Source organism: Nycticebus coucang, chromosome 16 (assembly GCF_027406575.1).
Source record: "Nycticebus coucang isolate mNycCou1 chromosome 16, mNycCou1.pri, whole genome shotgun sequence".
NCBI lineage: Eukaryota > Metazoa > Chordata > Mammalia > Primates > Lorisidae > Nycticebus > Nycticebus coucang.
In genome coordinates this window covers 39,103,917-39,122,771 of record NC_069795.1, presented here as the reverse complement: position 1 = coordinate 39,122,771, position 18,855 = coordinate 39,103,917, and the positions used below count along the sequence as shown (strand labels likewise).

Below are 18,855 nucleotides of genomic sequence, written 5' to 3'. Positions count from 1 at the left end.
AGAATATTTTTTTCTGGAACAAGAGAAAGAAACATTATTGTAACTGTTAATTCAAAGCTAGTAACTCAATCAAATATCAAAAAATAATAAAAATCTTAAGAAAAACAGTCTAATTCAACAACTTTTATAAGAGAAATAATACTGACCATGTCCTTGTTATAACTTAATTACACATAATAATATAAATTCCTATGAATTTCAAGTTAAATTGTTAAGTTCAACACATATTAATTAGTATAGCCAAAGAGACACAAAACACACATAAGAAGCAGGAAACAGACAGACTTAAATACAACAAATTCTCTCTGAACACTTTTTTTATGACGAAATTTAATTTAAAGCATGTTTTTTCTCTAATGCCTTCGAAATTAGCTTTTCTTTCTTCATCAATTACTAACTACATAATGACTGATAAGAAATGTTTTTTATGTTTTTTAATGATAACATAATTATTTATTTTGCCATTACAGATACCTCGATTCTTTCAAGGTTGCTTTCCTTGAAACACAAGTGTTTGCCTATGGATACCAGCAATTACTTATGGAGCCAAATATTAATTGTTATCATCTTGGCTGACTCTATAATATTCACTCTAGCATATAACTTTAGGCTGATATATATGTACACCATTTACTTGAAATTTCTGCGTGAAGAATAGTTTATAATGACTCCATAGATAATGCCAATTTTAGAACAAATTCAACATGGCATTTTAAAGTTGGTGCAGAGGAAGACCAAGTCATTAACATTACCTAAGATCTTAAAAAGCAAAAGGTACTTCTGCATCCTTGAAAATCTTATTTCTAAATTGTGTTCCATGTTCACATTTTACATTTGTTCAATGCTATAGAGTCCCATATATTTTTAATCTTTTTTCTTCTGCTATATTTTGGAAATAGTCCTAAGTGAAACTAAAACAATAAAATGTACAACCTTATCTCATATTCTACTCCAGGACCCTAACTGATAATATTTTAGGTGATGGTTACTTCTTAGAATTTGATAAAATTGAATCTCAATTACTCTACCCTTTTAAGAAACTTCTGTAAAGCTCCATTGAAAGTGTTTTCCAGGCCATAACAAAGAAGCATACTGTACCTCTGATGCTGCTGGTTGTTGCAGATGTGGTTGGGCTGGTTGCTATGGCTACAGTGGTTGTGACTGTTGCAGTGGTAAGGGAGGGGATGATAGTAGTGGAAAGCAAAGTGGTGGGAACATCTGGTGAGTGGAAAAAAACAAAATATAAAACAAAATCATATCATGCAAACAAAAGAGAAACACAAATGATTCAAATCATAAATACATAAATCTTATTTAGTTTTAACTCCAACAGGCTTTTACAGAATATCAGCTACATGAATGACTGTACCACACAGTTCCTGTCATTTCTTTCACTTCTTTTCCATGCTCCATCACAAAGCAAAAACTTGGAGCGAAGTTTCAGAATAAGCAGGTTGGCTACAGCATTTACAGTGAAACTTAAAATGACAAGAATGCATCTGTTCACTGAGTCATTTAAGTGATGACATGCAGTAGCAAACTACGTATAGATAAACAAAAAATAGCGTGCTTTGTCAAGAAGTAAACAAAGACATGACACAAATAAACACAAATACCACCACGTAAGATTAACAAAATGTTAACGATGGATGAGTTTATGCATGTTAAATGCTTTTTGACTTTTCTCTTTTAGGAAACCTTAAAGATAGGAAATAGGATGAGAACAATCTTTAGAAACAAACAAACAAAAGAAGCCAATTGTTATTATTAAGGTTATTGTTATTTTGCTTCTCCTGGTCTCACAATGATGTTAATGTACAATTTAGTGTCTTGCAATTCTTACCCTGATTAGCTGGTAACGCCTTCTAATAATTTTTCAGTACCTAGGAGTCTTTAACAAGTATTGAGTCAACTAGCATGGAAGCCAATATTCTGAAAGCTTTATGATTCGTCTTACTATGTCATTCTTGGGAGAGGTTACTGGACATACACTTGAGCAGTAACATTTAATCCTCAGTCCATAGTCAAATTGACAAAAGTTAACAGTAGATTCAAATACAGAAAAACTATGAACAGAAAGAATAGCTTAGTATTTAATACCTTTATTCTTGGTCATAACTAGCAGAAAATATAAAAAGTAGCATAGAGAATAATGAAACAACATAGCCAGCGGGGAGCTATGAGAATCTCGGTAAGATCCTCAGAGAGTCAAATCTTGTCTAACATGGATAGGCATATAATTTACACAGCAAGGAAATTAGACACAGTTCCCAAATTACCTGTAATTACTATGCTGGGGTTTGATTTCATTTGTTTGTCACACAGTTCCTATATATTCAGAGTGTTTGACAGATTATTTTGCTATTAAAAGGCTTCCTGACATTCTCTCAGTTAAAGTCTTTGAGTCACACCATTTCCTATTTCTTTACTTCTGATAAATAGCCCTACTCAATCTGTAGTCTCTACAGATTCTCTACACTTGAGACACCAGAAAACAGCATGAGACGACTCTCTAGCTTGAGTATTGATGTTTACACCTGTTTTCAACAGAGAAAATCCTTCCTGGCTAGTCAAATTAAGAAAACAGACTTCTGAAATCTCAGTGGTGCTACATTAATCACTGGGGAAAATTAAGCTTGGGGTGTAATTTACCATAATCATAAAATAAAACTGACTTTAACATTATTACAAATGAAGAAATGTTATATACATATACACATATACTTGTTGGTTACTAATTTTTATAATACCTCCTCATTTTTTGGTAACTATGGTTGAATAATTTAGGCAGACTTGAGGTAAATGAAAACATTTTCTAAATGAGAAAAGCAGGTTTAATTTTAACTTTTAGGCATCCCTAAAATAGAAAATAATATATTCCTTATCTGTTAGCAAAATCATTTGCTCATTAAGGTCATAAAATTTGTGATTTAATAAATACAAAGGCCAATGTTTTTCATGGCTATCAAATATAAGAAAAAATAATAATGCTGATCACTTAAAACACCATGTAAAAATCCTGATGTTTGAAAATATAAAATAGATGATGAGATGTTAGGTTTTTTCCATCCATTCTATTCCAAAGTGGGATAGAATAAGATTTTATTGGATCTTATTCTAGTAAGATAGTCTTTCAAACATGGTGCTATTGATTCTTAAGAGCAGGAATACAATTCACAGGATGTTGCTTGGTTTCATTTTTAGGTTAGCAAAAAAATTAAAAGAAATTATATGGACTTTTTTTCTGTTCCATATCACTAAGGATAGGTAATTAAAAAAAAAAAAACAAACCTAAATCGTTTGGAGTGAGTATATATACTTTCAGGTATTATGAGCATTCTATATCGACCAGACAATAGTTTTATTTCCTACAAGTATACATAATTTTTCCTAGGTTAATACTCAAAGAACTAAAAAACAGGGTAATTGTAACATCCTCTCTTAATCTCCTCTGTTGACTTCATATGTAGCTAAAAATAAATTGGCTGTAATTTGTAAGTAATTTGGTGGAAAGTACCTTGGCCAATATGACAATTGGATCAAAAAAAACCTGTCAAAATAAATCTTTCCCACTTTATGGTTACATATTTTTAAATACTACAATCTTTATTTCATTGTAGGTGTTTTGATATACCAAACATTTTAAGTTTTCTAATAATTTTGAGGGTTTCTTCTTTCCATTCCTTCATGACCATCCTATTATTTCAGCTCTGTTGGGAAATAATAAATATTAGTTCAAAATTAATTTAATAGGTTGTATCCATAAAAAGGGGATAATATGCAGTTCTACTAATTTATAAGTAATTTGCTGAAAATTACATGTCAGCTTCACAATTTCTTGACATATGTCTTATATGTTAACATTCTTTGGTTAATCAAAGGATAATATGTTAACATCCTGTGGTTAATCAGAGGATATCTGAACACGGACACTAAAACATCTCTGAATAAAACATGGTCAAATTTATGGTATGTGATGCATTATATTTGCATATTGAATTTGGAAATGATGATCATTTAATACATAATCAACTTGCATGATATTCCATCTCCCATTTTCATACCACAAAAGATAAGCTCAATTTTTTATTATTGTTCTTGGAGAGTATATTAATTTAAGTAACTACTATTGCATTTAGCTGTTATAAAAAAAGTGACTGTGCACAATAAGCTCAGAACTTGGAATTTACAAAAGAAATTGATTGTATTATACATTTTGAGACTGTAAGGTATAAAGAATAAGGAAATCAGCAATTGGTATAATACCTTGTGGGTAACACATAAGATTTGGTGAAGTAAACTAAGTGAAAGTAATTCAATTTTGTCTAGATCTTACCAGAGAAATTAATTACATAAAATATTTAGGTACAATTTAAATCCAGACAAGATAAATTTCAATGAAGGTCTTCAGAATCAGAATTAAAAACATATTCTCATTAATAAACAATGTGTTTGAAAGCTATTTAATCTAACAATGGTTTTTAAGCTGTTAAAAGTTTTGATGACAATATACAGAAATGTATAACACCAATTTTTGTGAAATCATGAAATCATAATTTTGGCTTTTAAATTTCTTTTGTTAACACTCTAAATCTCATGTATACTAAATACTACACATTACTATATACTAACATGGATAATACTTGCTACAACAGCTTGATCATTTTAGATAAGCTACTAAAGGAATTCATAGAGTTCCAGGATTTATCATCTAAACTTTAGCCAATTTTTACACACACACACACGTCATTTTTAAGTGTTATATAACGAATCCTGGAACCCTATGGATATATATGATAGACATACACACATATGTATACATGTATATATGCATGTGTATCAGAGTAAATGCAGATATTTTGTTTAAGGGAAAATGTGAGCATTTTAATTAGTATGAAAACTAGAAAAGTAAAGTTTCCAAGACATAAAATTTCTGCTTATACTTCTTCCTACATATAAGATGTGAATTATTATAAATTATACTTTCATTTCACTTGTAACATACGTAAAGTACTGTTATAACGTAAAAGAAAAATTCTGGAGAATTTCAATAATGTCAGGCATAACCCATAAATCTATCAGTTGAACAATTTATATTAGTGTGGACAAGGTCTAAGTTAGCTGTAAAAGTTGTTCATTCGTGAAAATTGTGTTATAAATAAATGCGATGCAAATAATCTGTGATACTTCTCTAAGAACCTGGTCAGAAGTCCAATTTCAACCCAAACAACAAAATTGTGGGGTGTTGAATCAGGATACTAAAATCTGTGTACAAGAACCATGGCTAAACTTCATTATGATAAATTCATCAGTCCAACATCTCCTGTCATCCCATATATAAAGAACTGTACTCACTATTGTTTTGAGGCAGGTACAACGTTAGTATTTCCTGTAACAACAATGGCTAGAATTCCTCAGTGAATACATGACTATATCTTTCTTTATTTTTCATAATGTCAGGTGGACATAGAGAAAGAAGCTTAAGCCTAGAATACAAGAAGACATCTGCCCCAGACACAGGGCTTTTCCCCAAGAAAGAGTGAGAGGTAGCGCTTTCTGTTCTCTGTGCTGCCACGTTCTCAGAACCACATCCTTTTCACAACATTGGTTATTGTCTCTTTCCCGTCCATCCTTCAAGTCCTGGTTTAATTATGAACTCAGCTGTAAAGCACACCCCAGTTCTGCAAAAATTTAATATCCTCTTTCTCTGCACTATCAAGCACTGTGCAGATGCCCCTATACATACTTGTTATTGATTATTATTAATATCACCATTATATTTGTGTCTATCTCTCTCAATAAATCATGGGCTCAGTTCTAATCAACATGTGATTTAATCATTCTGTCTTTGATAAATTCACTCTGACCCAACCCTTCATAAGCTCTCCATCTCAGAATAGCCTTCCTTTATGTCTCAATGGGATTCCCGCCTGCTCAGTAAAGATGTCCTTGTCCAAAAAAAGTTCCAACTCATTTCCCTTTGTTCTAAATGTTCACCGTGCCTTTTGACTTTATCTGCTGTTTCCTTTACATTGTCCTACCCATATGCCCAGGTCCAGTCATACTTCTATTCACAACACACAGTTATGGGCAGACCCAGAGTTACATGTCTCCCATGAGCTCTAAATCTCTCTCTCCTTTAGTGAAAACACAAATCAGAATATGTGTGTGATTTGAGGGCAACATTTGAAACTTTTCTGTAATTTAAGTCATCAATTAACAAACTATTTTAGAGATAAAATAACAAACAAATTAACAAACTCATTAGAGATAAAATACTGTGCACACAAAGTATGCCTCGTCTCTCTTCATGAAATTTGTGGCTGAAAGTTAAAAGGCTATAACACTTATTTGGCACTCAGCACACACTTGTTTGTTTGTTGTTTTTGTTTAATGAATCAATAAGTTGATAAAATAACAAGAAAAAGAATGGACTCCTGGTTATACTTCTGTGTGTCCTCAGGGTACTAAGCTCTAAACTTTAAAGTTGGCAGTTGATGTGCAAAATAATATCATTTTAATAAAATGAATCAGTACCTGACATTATACATGGCTAATCCCTGCAAAAAGTGCTTCCCTCTACTCCGTGAGGTGATATGTAATAATTACTGCTGAGTCTTCAAGTCTAAAATCTCCATGAAGAATTGAAAAAGCAGCATATTGAAAAATCTTATATTCTGAATGCAGATTTCCAATGTTTTTAAATGTATTAGAGCTTTAAATCATAACATCCAATTAAGAATGATATAAAAGTGTCCTTTGCTTCATATTCTAAAGAAGTATTTTTTAAAAAACCCTGCAGCCACAGTTTGTTATTGGAGCTTACTGGAGCACAGCAAATCCTGTATAACCTTGTCAAAGCGAAATCAGTTTCAACAAGCGCCATATACAGTAAACTGAAGACTGGTGCAAGCACCTTTTTTTCAATAACGAGCTTTTCAGGTTAAAGGTATGTTCTGTTTTCCACAAATGCAGTGTACAATAATTTCTAACTTGTCGACCTGTTTTGTTTTTTTGGCAGTTTCTCTTTTTTAAAATGGCATTCAGATTGGATTTTTAAAGCAAAATTAAGTCAAAAGATGTCCAGATGCCCAAGCTGCTTGCTGCTTGTTTCTCTCCAAGAGCTGGTGTTCAATAGGGAGAAAAATTGCTACCATTTAGTTAGAATCCATGTGGAACCTCCTTTGGGCTTTAAGTCACTAACCGACCCTCAGTGTGGTCCTAGAGCAATCAGAACCAGCTACACCATACATATATATTACTGATAATAATTAAAAAATAATTTAAAGCGTGAATCCAAACCAAGAGTTATTAATATTAGTGGAGGTGCAGAAGGTTTAGAACTAAATGTATATTAGAATTACTAAAGTAAGAAATGGGTTTTTTGGTAGAAGGTATTTGCATTTTCTTACATTAAAAATAATAGGGCATCCTTCGCATTCTTACTGCTAGTTGTATTGCCATTAGAAGCAATGGTAAGAATCAGTTTACTATATTTGTTTTTGCCTGTGTGAGATGGACATTTATCTACTCCCATTATGTTCAGCTACATGAGCAGCCTTTTGCATTATAGCATAAAAGTGGATAACAGCACCAAGGCTCTGACTTAAATGACAACCCTCAGATTGACAGGGCCTCATCTCACCAGTGGTATCCTCCTCCTCATGAGTCATATAGTAACCTCGTCTGCTTCATAAAAGGGAAGCCTTTTAAAAAATGTATTTGAATGAATCCCTTTTCATCCCTCTGATAGCTTCCACTGGTTTCTCCTACAACATGGAATACTTAGACAATAAAAAAAGCTGTTCTTAAAAAATGAAAAGTACTGCAATTTTAAACTGTAGGTGGTAAGCAACAGTTCTGTGTAATTACAAGAGAGTTTATGAATAAAATCAATGTGTTATTTGGGGAAAAAAGTATGCATTTTTTTCTTTTATAATACGTTTTTACATTCCAAAAGTAAAGTGGAATTTAAAGTAGGGGAAAAGTGCCTCTGAAGTGGCTGATCCTACATCGTTTAGCTCCACCTCTTTCAATACTGTGAGCTCTTTTCTAAAAAAGTAACTTTACCTAAGAATAAGTCAGATAACTTAGTCAAATATTTCAAGTTCTGTGAGGATCTAAGTGTCCCATGGGAGAATATTACTGGCATTCATTAAAAGAAAAATTAAATCAAATATGAGTGTACATAAGAAGCGAGAGGGACCGGGAAAATACCAATTGAGAAACACAAATATTTGGATTTTTTTCATCTAGGCTCTGTGATAAAGTAACTGAAAGACATTTTGCATATTATTCAACCTCTGTGTACCTATGTTTCCTCATCTAAAAACTAAACAGTTACAACTTGGTCATTTATATGAATCGTTTTGTACTAGGTTCTTTTTCTTTCTTTCTTTCTTTCTTTTTTTTTTTTTTTGTTTTTTTTGCAGTTTTTGGCCGGGGCTGGGTTTGAATCTGCCAACTCTGGCATATGGGACCAGCACCCTACTCCTTTGAGCCAAAAGCACCGCCCTTGGACCAGGTTCTTAATCAGCGATAGATCATAGTTGATCTTCTAAAAGCAAAATACCTTCACTCAAAACAAAATATAAACATTTTCACATGTGACTTCAGGAGGTATAGGGAAACCCTAAAGATATCGGTTCAGATTCAAAATGCAATGAAGTAATTTATATGTTGCCTTCTTTTCTAAATCATGTAATCTATCATCTTCAAAATAATCATTTAACTAAAATTAGAAATTATTACACAGAGCTAATTATAGTAAATTCTATTTTTACATGCACGTTTGTTGGTTGTCAATTTTTAAAACATAATAAGTTGCCTCCAAATACAATATTTAACATTGAGATATAGAAGCTTAGTTAAATGTAAATTTAAAAAAATGTGAGAATGGTTTAAAGATTATTATCATAAACTTCCTAACCTATAATTTAAGAAAATTACCAATGGCTATTTGCAGATAATGTTTGTGCATGAAAAATAAAAAGATTTACTTTGACATATCCTTAGAAGATAATCCCTAAAAAAGCTAAAAATAAAGTTAAAAAGAATTATTAATGAGCATCTATTGAGCTCTGCTTTTCATATCCCTCCTGTCACCTTTATCTCTAATGTTTAGAGCTCTCATGAGAGCCATGTCTTTCTTAATGGTAAAAAAGGTTAATTTTTGGTTAGCAATAATCATAATTTTACATAAAAATGAACCTGCTTGAGCCAATTGTATAGTTCTCTAATTTCAAAGATGTTTACCAGAGATATTAATTATCCTATGCACACTTGTTCATATTATGCATTGCTTAATTTGATAAGGCACATTTGTGATGGGTTGGTGGATAAATACATTTTACTTTTTCTTTTCCAATATGGGATAAACCCCAAAGGTCTTTACTTTGGTAACCAAGGGATACCAGACATTACTATTACCCTGATTTCCCCCAGAAGTCCAGGCAGTGTGTATGTGTAATGTTTATGTGTGTGTGCATACACACACATACATGTGTATTTATGTTGATACGGTTGTGTATGTATGTGTATATGTGTGCATGTATTACTACATTAAAGTTTCTTCTCTTGAAGATAGGGACAGAGACAGAAATTTAATCATCAAAGAAATTTTTGTTGATTATTTACTATTTGGAAGGCACTGTTCTGAGACCTAGAGGTAGACAAGATGCATACAATATGTTTTCAAGAAAGTCATAATCTAGCGAGAGGGTATAGAAGATGTAAGTATGTACAGACACATACATAAATAAGATGTGTACATACACCAATGGTGCAAAAATGTATGTACAATTTAAGGAAAGGAAACACTGTATTAAAATTTTTATAGTCCAGTCATTTGACTCCTGCAATTATAAGAGTTACAACTTACAATACACAAGATAACAAAGGTTAATCAAATATATACTAACTATTACAATTTTAATACAGTGTTTTCCTTTCTTAAACTGTGTATGTATTTATGTATATTTTTGGCACCCTCTGTACTGTGGGAACTCTATTTTAGATGCCAATTCTCCAGGTGACTCCTGACTAACCCCTAGTCTGGGAATGCCACCAAGATATCTAGTGGAAGAATTATTCTTTATGTAGAAATTCCTATTTACTAAGTTTTTCCTTTCCTCACACATGATAGGCTGTGATGTCTGTGGTAGTGTCTCAGCCACCTACATATTCCTTACAAAGCATGTATTCTTTTCTTCAAGATACATGCTTAGGCTCTGGCGGGTTTCAGTGTAGAAACCTACCTGTGTTGTAGCTGCCTAAGACCACACCTTTAAGTTTCCTTAATGACTCACCCTCCGCCAACAAACCAGATCTGTCTCCCTCATGCTTTGGTTTCTTGGCTCCTTTGGCATTTGGAGATCACTTGCTATATTAGGCCCTCTCATGGAACATATGTTCATATGTGCATCACACCTATGTATAATCAAATATACAAATAGGCAGCTAAAATATCAAATAATGATAAATGTCCTATGAAGAATTAAAAGGAAGTGATATGCTACTTGAGCATCACTTTGGATGGTAGTGGCCCATGACATCTGAATGAGAAGAATTCAGTCTTGCAAACATGAGCTTTCCTTGCATTCCCTGAACAAGCATTCCAGGCAGAGGCAAAGTTTCTAAAAGATGAATAAGCTGGACGTCTCAGAAGGGTTGAAAGAGGACCAGGGGTGTGTGGAGAGTTATAAAGATACCACAGAGGCAGGGAGCAGTCATAGCATGCAGGGCTTGGTAAGAAAGGATGACGAGAGTTTAGCTTTTATAATATGTGAGATAAAATGCCTTTGGATAAATTTAAATAAGTGTAAGACATGAAGGTATATGCATTTAAAACATTTATATATTGCAGCTGTGTGGGGAACAGACTGATGGAGTGGCAGCATGGAAGCAGTGAGCCCATTAGATAATGTTTCAATCGTCCAGGCTAGAAAGGGTGATTGAAAGAAGTGCACATATTGGGAGCATGTTTCAAAGCAGTGTTGACAGAACCTGGTGATGAACTGGGAAGAAGGGTGGAGAGGAATCGAAGATAATTCCTGGATTCTGGAACAAAATACGTATGTTGTTATAATGTTTGTGAAAACGACATTGTAAGAAGCTACAAAGCAGGTTTTATGAAAAATCTATACCTTCTATTTAGAGATACCATTGTTTCTGCAAACTAATGCCAACATTTTCTCCCATGGGCCATCGCATACATGTTTTACTTGAAATCTCTAACAAATGTGCCAATTAATGCACATATACTTGGGTAAAAGAGCTCTGTACATTTTTGTAAAGCTACAGACTGCATAGGCGTATTTCCACATAAACAAGTCTACTGACTTGAGAATCACAGATTTATCCTTTTTACCTTATTGGATACTGCAACTGAGAGAAAATATTATATATAAAAGTGCAGGAAAAGATTTTTTTAAAGGATTCGATTGTTTAGTGATAGACTCATTCCCACTTTCAGCCAGGAATGAGGGTTTTTTCCCCAGTGTACCTTTTGGTCAGTGGTGCTTCTAGGCACATAGAAACAAGGGCTTCAGAAAGGTATTTCGCAGCAGAATTTTGTACTCTGAAAGCTGAAACCTGAATTTATCCACTTCATTCTCATCTTAAAACAAAGGAATATAATGAAGCCTTAACTCTGTGCTGAGCATGCCCACACACATACACCTTCTCCAAGGTTTTATAATGAACACGGCGCTCCTGTCTCCACTAGGTTACACCTTTCCACGTCTCTGCAGAGTTCAACCACGTATTCATCCAGTCAGAGGTACACCTTTCCTGCAGGCATCAGAGCTCTCTCTGGTTATTCATGTCTGGAAATGATGTGTTTTATCTCAGCGATTAAAGAGGGTACTGTTTTAAGAATCATCCAACTAGTTACTGCCTGGAAACTCTCAATCAGAGATGAGAACAGCAACCACGGGGCCCTTCCATTAGCACACTGTTTGTTACTCCATATGGGTAACTTTTCTATCCTTTTTTTCCTACACTGTATATTTTCCATCTATGCTTCTAAGAAAACTGCTCCAAAGGAAAAATGCTCATTATGAGCACACAGAATTAATTTACCAACTGGTAGGTCTGTTTCCATGTGAGGGAACAGATTTCAGCTGAATCCCTTTTTAATGTTTGCTAGGCTGTACATCTGTCTATAATCCAGACTTCCCTTCCCAACTCCTCACCCACTCACATGAGCTCAAAATTGCGCCCTCTCAGTTCGATCATAACCTGTAAATATCACCTTGCTTAACAGAACAAATAAGCAAAAAAATAAAAAATCATAGCCTCTCTATGCTTTTAAATGTTTTATCGCTGGATGATTTAAAAACAAATGCATGTCACTAGAAGCTGCCAAAGTTTTCATCTAGCTATACATTTACTATGAAGCACCAAAGTACACTTTAGATTTTTATTGTAATGGAAGTCCTCTTTAGCTTTCAAATCATGACATAAACACATAAAGGATATATTCCTGTAATACTGAAAGGTATGTATTACAATCATATTTGCTTAGTTCTACAGTAAGGGAAGTTTAAAAACAAATTAAGGGTATGGTTTTATGACATTCCTAATCTGTTTCATAATTATTTTTGCATTCACCTATAACTGCATAATTTTGCCAAATTTAGGGTCAAATGCTAGCAACCTTAGAACAACTTAATTTATGTTTTGCATATTTGTTAAATATTTGAAAGAGATGCTGTATGGATTGGACTGTTAAAGTGAGAGAATACCCTGCACGACTCATCTTCCTCCCTCCTGGTTGTCAAGTCACCTGAAATGGAGAATCAGCTCCCAGGATGGAACGTGAACCTGCATTTACCCACAGTTCCTGAAAGAGCTGTATGTCCAAATGATCAGCAAAGCTTGGAAGCTTGGCTTGATGCAGCAATAATATCTGTGTATACAATTTTCTGTCTCTGGGTATTTTTGACATTTATTATCAACAATAAAAGCTGAGTGAAATGAAAATAGCAGTCTTATTGATTCTTAAAAGCTGGAAAGGCACATTTAATAGCTTAATACCTTTCAGGAGACCAAAACGCATAGACATTTCAAACAGTAATATTCTCCTGCTATTAAATTTTTTTAAAGACCCAAAACACTCTTTTTATAATGAATCCTACTAACAATAAAATGTGAGGGATCCTATTATACATATGTGTTACTTCTGAAGTAACTTACCCTGAAAACAAACAAACAAACAAAAAGCAATCTTACATTTTTCATCAGTATTTCTTTCAATAGATACAACAACAAATAAACTAAACAAATCATAACTTTGGAGAGAACTTTTAAAGATACAAAGTCAGCAAATGTGATAAGCTGTTTGGCAGTACAGACATATAACCAAATTTTAATTCTGTTCTTCTGTATATTATCACAACACTAACCATGGAGAATTTTACTTGTCTCCTATGATTGTAAATATAAAATATCCTAGACAAGCAAAAAAAGTGTACATAAGAAAAGGAAATCTATGGAAAGGTGTGTAGTGGCTAAATGTATTCAAAATAAGAATAGCAAGAGTTAAAATGAAAAAGTGACATATTATTGTGAAACCTTATTCCTATAAGAAGAAAATAATGAAGTAATAGAGTATGTTAGAGCAGCAGTATACGAATTTTAACACTTACACAAGGGTTACTAGAGTAATGGGAAAAGTAAATTTGAGGAGGGAGGGGGAATATTATGAAAAAAGTTTGGAATAATGTTTCTTAACTCTCATACGACTGGGGAAAACCCAGGTTTTCCACTGAAGAGCTAACTTGACTTCCAGTCACCCTTGTGGACAATCTAGATGTGTCATTGATAGTTCAACTACTCCTAAAATGAAAAATCAACTACTCATTTTTTTCAACTTGTATGACTTTATTTCTTCCAAATCCTGGGGAACGTTTTTGAGGCTATAGGTGATACTCAAGTGTTCTAGTATATCTGTTCATTTTATGTTGTATTTTGAGAAGTGATTGTTAATTTCTCTTAAAAACATTGGGGGAATTGAGAAGTTATAACCCAGTTATAACCTAAGAATAGGGGGAAGGGGAAAAGGGAGGGGAGGGAGGGAGGAGTTGGGTAGAGGGAGGAGGATTGGTGGGATTACACCAGCAGTGCATCTTACAAGGGTATATGTGAAACTTGGTAAATGTGGAATGTAAGTGTCTTGGCACAGTAACTGAGAGAATGCCAGGAAGGCTATGTTAACCAGTGTGATGAAAGTGTGTCAAACGGTCTGTGAAGCTAGTGAATGAGTGAATGATGCCCCATGATCATATCAATGTACACAGCTATGATTCAATAAAAAAAAAAAAAAAAAAAAAAAGAGAATGAAGTTTGGGATTGGGGGCACGGAGGAAATGTGGCCATTTGTCTTTGGCCTCTCCATAGATATTCTTCCTCCAAATTTTTCAGGTCCTGCACATTTTTGACACTTTCAAAAAGGCATTAATCAGTTAATGACGAAGAAATATAACAACTTGAATTGCTTACAACCAGAAAATACAATTAGCCTATGGTCATTAGTAATGCCTTGTAGCCATTCTTTTCATGATAAATGGGTATTTCCAATGCTCTCTAGTGGATAGATACAGATGAGTAGTTTTTACTTGGGGAGGGGGGATAGCTCACCTAAATCCTCTGAACTTGATGTTGCATTTGAGAAACAAGATTATATAACTTTTGTCCTGTTTTATATATTATGAATTTGCTATATTGCGGAATTTTTAAGATGCTCTCTAATGCTTAGCAAGAATATAGGATAGACATAACCTAATTTATGTACTGAGTACATTCGGGAATGTTTATAGGCAACAAATTGCATACAATGCATGGGTAAGTTTCTTGGCAGAGCATTGGAGTTGGACTGCCTTTGGTATAATAAGGGTACTAGTTATAAAATAATAATAACAGTCTGATTTACTGTACATCTCTGCAACTTACACCTTGCTACTTCCACCATCCTCGTATGTATACCATTTATTTACAAATAATCCAGGAGTGGTATGTTTTATATTGAAATCTTCCAGGCCAGGGATGGTGGCACACACCTATAATCCCTGCACTTTGGGAGGCAGAGGTAGGAGGGCAACTTAAGGCCATGTGTTTGAGATAACTCTGGAAAATATGGCAAGACCCCCTACCTACAAAAACATTAAAAAATTAAGCAGTGTTCTGGTGTATATCTGTAGTCCTAGCTACTTGAGAAGCTAAAAAGGGTGGGTCACTTGAGCCTAGAAGTTTGAGGTTATAGTGACTATGATTTGGTCACTGCACTCCAGACAGGTGAAGACTGAGAGAGTGAGAACCTATCTTTAAAAAATAATATTGCAGACACGTGGACTACACTTTTGCAGAATGTGAACATCCCACATCATTGCGTGACCATTTCCCTATAGCTCTTCTATTTTGTGTAATAGGTGTTTGCATGCTTATGCTCCATATTAGGCTATAATCTTCTTGAGTGCTATTCATCTTTGCTCCTAGAGTGCCTTTGCATGCAGCAGATAAGTACTAAACATCTGTTTGGCGAATGAATACATTTTTCTGTTGATCTGAGTTCTCCAAATGGTAAGAACAGCAATGGATTAAAATATTTCAAAGCCTTTATGCCAATAGACGTAACCGGCCATTCTAAAGAAACAAATAGCATGATAATGATAACAACAGCGTCATTTCAATATTTTTATAATAAAGCCAAAAGTAAAAGAAAAAAAAAACTATTGTGCTGTTCACACGAATTAATTACTATAACTATGGTTACTAATTTAACATATTAATTTTTAACAGATTAATTCTTCCAGAGTTGTTGATGAATAGTGCTTCTTTCTTTCCTAGGAACCTCTACAGTGCAAATGTTTCAGAAGTAGGATGTTTTACCCTGCAGGTGTTTGTGTGCTGACTTTTATTAGGCCTCTCATTGAGGGTAAATTTTAAGCTGGCAGTTTACAATTACCATCTATCGTCCTAATGCTGAAATTTTCAGAGGTGTAAAGGAAGGGAAGGACGGCCAGTGTCCATACTACAAAATGTCAGTGCTTTTAATAATTGATTGTGATAACATTTAAATAATTTCCATTGACTCTAAAGCAATAAAATCTAACTATTAGGATAGCATCTAGATAGTGGATGATTTCACAGGAAAGTGCTCAGACCTCCATCAAGTTAAGAATCAATAGAATCCAGGCAAGTGAGGTAGAGTCAAAGGCCCAGGTCTCAGCTCATGAGAAGCCCTTCTGTGCTGGAGCTATATTAAATTATCACAGCTAATGTAAAATCAACCTTGGTGTAAAAGATAAAAGGGTAAAATTCTCACAAATGATCACTTATCACTCCGTTCTGAAATGCACGCTGCATTCATTATAGATCGAAATGCCACTCAAATTTCATCATTTAGTCGGGTTTTGAAACAGCCGAACCATTAACAGAAGAGAGTGGCTTTTTATATTTATACAACCAGTGACTAATGAAACATTATACCTAGAGAGCAAAGGGGTAAAAAACTTTATTTTGTAATGAACCCAATTGGAGCTCTTTTGAAAAACAGAGTAGTGTGGTTTCACTGTTTCATCGAGCCTCTCATTACTCATGTCAATAATCCTAGGTAAACCACTGTTGAACTTCACAGCATTTATTGAGCAGCATGAATAGCATTAATCTATGGGGTGCTTTTGATGAATTGGAGTTCAAAAAGCAAAACCAAAAATGACTTCTTACAAAGTGCTTCAAGAAGTATTTATTAGAAATATGTCAACTGCCACCTAAAGGTAGCTTGGCTATTTAGGAAATCATGCTGTTGGCTAGCTTGCAAACCTGGGGAAAACATGAATTTTCTCCATTTGAATTACATTTAAAAAAAAAAAAAGAGAGAGAGATACTTTCATCTAAGTATATTTTTTCTCTTTCACTTCCCTCTTAATTCTCTATAGTTTTATGTCATATTGTATGTGACACAGTGTTACACGGTACCTACCATGACCTCAGATTCTAAGAAAAATGTTAGGTAAGTGATAGAAGAACTTAGGAAAATAAGTCTAAATCAGACAGATTGTACTTCACTTACATGACTGCAGGATCTACACTTCCAGGCACTATGAACTGAAATCTACTCAGACCCTGCTCTAAGGATCTAACTTTTCATCTTGACATACCCAGTGGTGCTATAAACTCTGTGGTAGTAAGGCTGCCAGGGTTTGCCGACAGGGGCTTATCACATTTAATTCCAATTTATCAGTCTAATTTGATTAGGCTAATCTTTCCCAAAGTTGAATTTTGCACAATCCATGAGGTAATAGAAATTAAACTCTTAGCTCTTCAGTTTTCAGGATGTTTATGTGAACAGTCTAGTCATTGTGAGCCTTCATTTGCCTACCAGAGCAAAATGGAATTAAGAATTGAGAGATTTTATACACGAAAACAATTTGACAGCAGGAAAACTGAAAATTGATTTAATATGCTACTTTTTGTTAAAGTTTAGCCTGCAACTTTAAGTACAAAGTAACAAAATAAGTACCTGGGAAGAATAACCCTAATCAGATTATTTTTTCTAAAATTAAACATCTTTACCAAAAAAAAAAAAAAAAATGTGACTTGACCCCCAACAATTATTTTGGAAAGGTAGAGAATTAATCCATGCTTCTGACAGTATTCTATAGTTGAATTCATGGGGAAAACAGCAAATCAGCACTCTCCATTCATGTGTTTAAGCTCCACTGGATTTATTACAGCATCCTGTTATCTACGGTATTCATTTCCTATACCATACTATTATAGAGAAAACAATGCTAGTCTCAGAAAAGTTTTCCTGGGTGAAATACATGAGGAAATTGCTACATTTTCTAATGTGTCTTGTGCTTGGATATTCACAATGCACCCTGGCATATAAATAAACTCTGAGGAGTAGTGCAATAAAGAAACATGTCTAATTTTATTTACTGCAGTATATATCAATTTCATGAAAGGTCATCTCCATCTAACAAGATGTTAAAGCCACCTTACTATGTATGAACCCCCCACTGTGGCTATGGGCGGTTGGGCAAAACAAGAGTGTATTCACCATTGGTTATTATTATTTCTTTCTGTGACTCTGTTATATTTACTCAAATTGTAAGACAAATGCAGTAAAAAAAGTCTGTAGAAATTTTAAATTATAATTCATAAGAAATGAATGCAGTTTACTTTAATATTCTATACCTTTGTTGATCTCAGAGACACACTATCATTCTTTCTGAAATGCTAACAATTATAAAGTAAGGCTTATAAAGGTTAATACAATCAAAATTAGCTAAAGGGAAGTATAATTTTAATGATTAATAATTTAAAGCATGTCTTTGTAAAATGTAAAGACAACCTGCAATATAGCTTACTGGTCATGACCAAAATTTAATAAAGATATTTATAATAGAGAAAACTTTATACAAAAATCATTTTTATTTTATGTGTATTTAAGTGTCTGTTGTAATTTTATTTTATCAGTTTCACACATAAGCAATTTCAAATATTGGAGATACTTAACCTTCTGAAAAGTTTTTCTGAAAGAAAAAGAAAATCTTTTGAATTTTATTCATCATTGAAGATGCTGCTACATTTAAACAGCTTTTCAGTTTATTCATCATTTTGTATATAATGTTTTCAAAAAGGTACTCACCATGTACAATGAGAACATACTCCGCACTGCTTTGGCCGATGGTGTTTGTTGCTTCACATCGATATGTACCATTATCCGTTTTGTTCAGGAAAAGAATGTTTAGCTCCCTACCACTCACAACCATCCGGTCAGGATCTGGTAATTCTCCACCATCCTTCGTCCACAAAACAGGTTCTGGCCTATTGGATTCGAGCATGCAT

The 18,855-nt window shown here is 33.8% G+C and overlaps 1 protein-coding gene across 3 annotated transcripts in view; it reads right to left on the bottom strand.

Annotated features, from left to right (window-relative positions):
- The window catches only part of CADM2 (cell adhesion molecule 2), a 1,073,247-nt gene that overhangs the window by 81,140 nt on the left and 973,252 nt on the right, over positions 1 to 18,855 (bottom strand). For 2 of the 3 annotated variants that reach the window (XM_053565552.1, XM_053565554.1), the window contains 2 exons: positions 18,656 to 18,834; positions 1,099 to 1,218 (listed from right to left, as the gene is read on the bottom strand). In XM_053565552.1, the coding sequence (XP_053421527.1) occupies positions 1,099 to 1,218; positions 18,656 to 18,834 (299 nt within the window). The remainder of the gene's footprint in view (positions 1 to 1,098; positions 1,219 to 18,655; positions 18,835 to 18,855) is intronic. The other variant, XM_053565553.1, reaches the window with a different exon arrangement.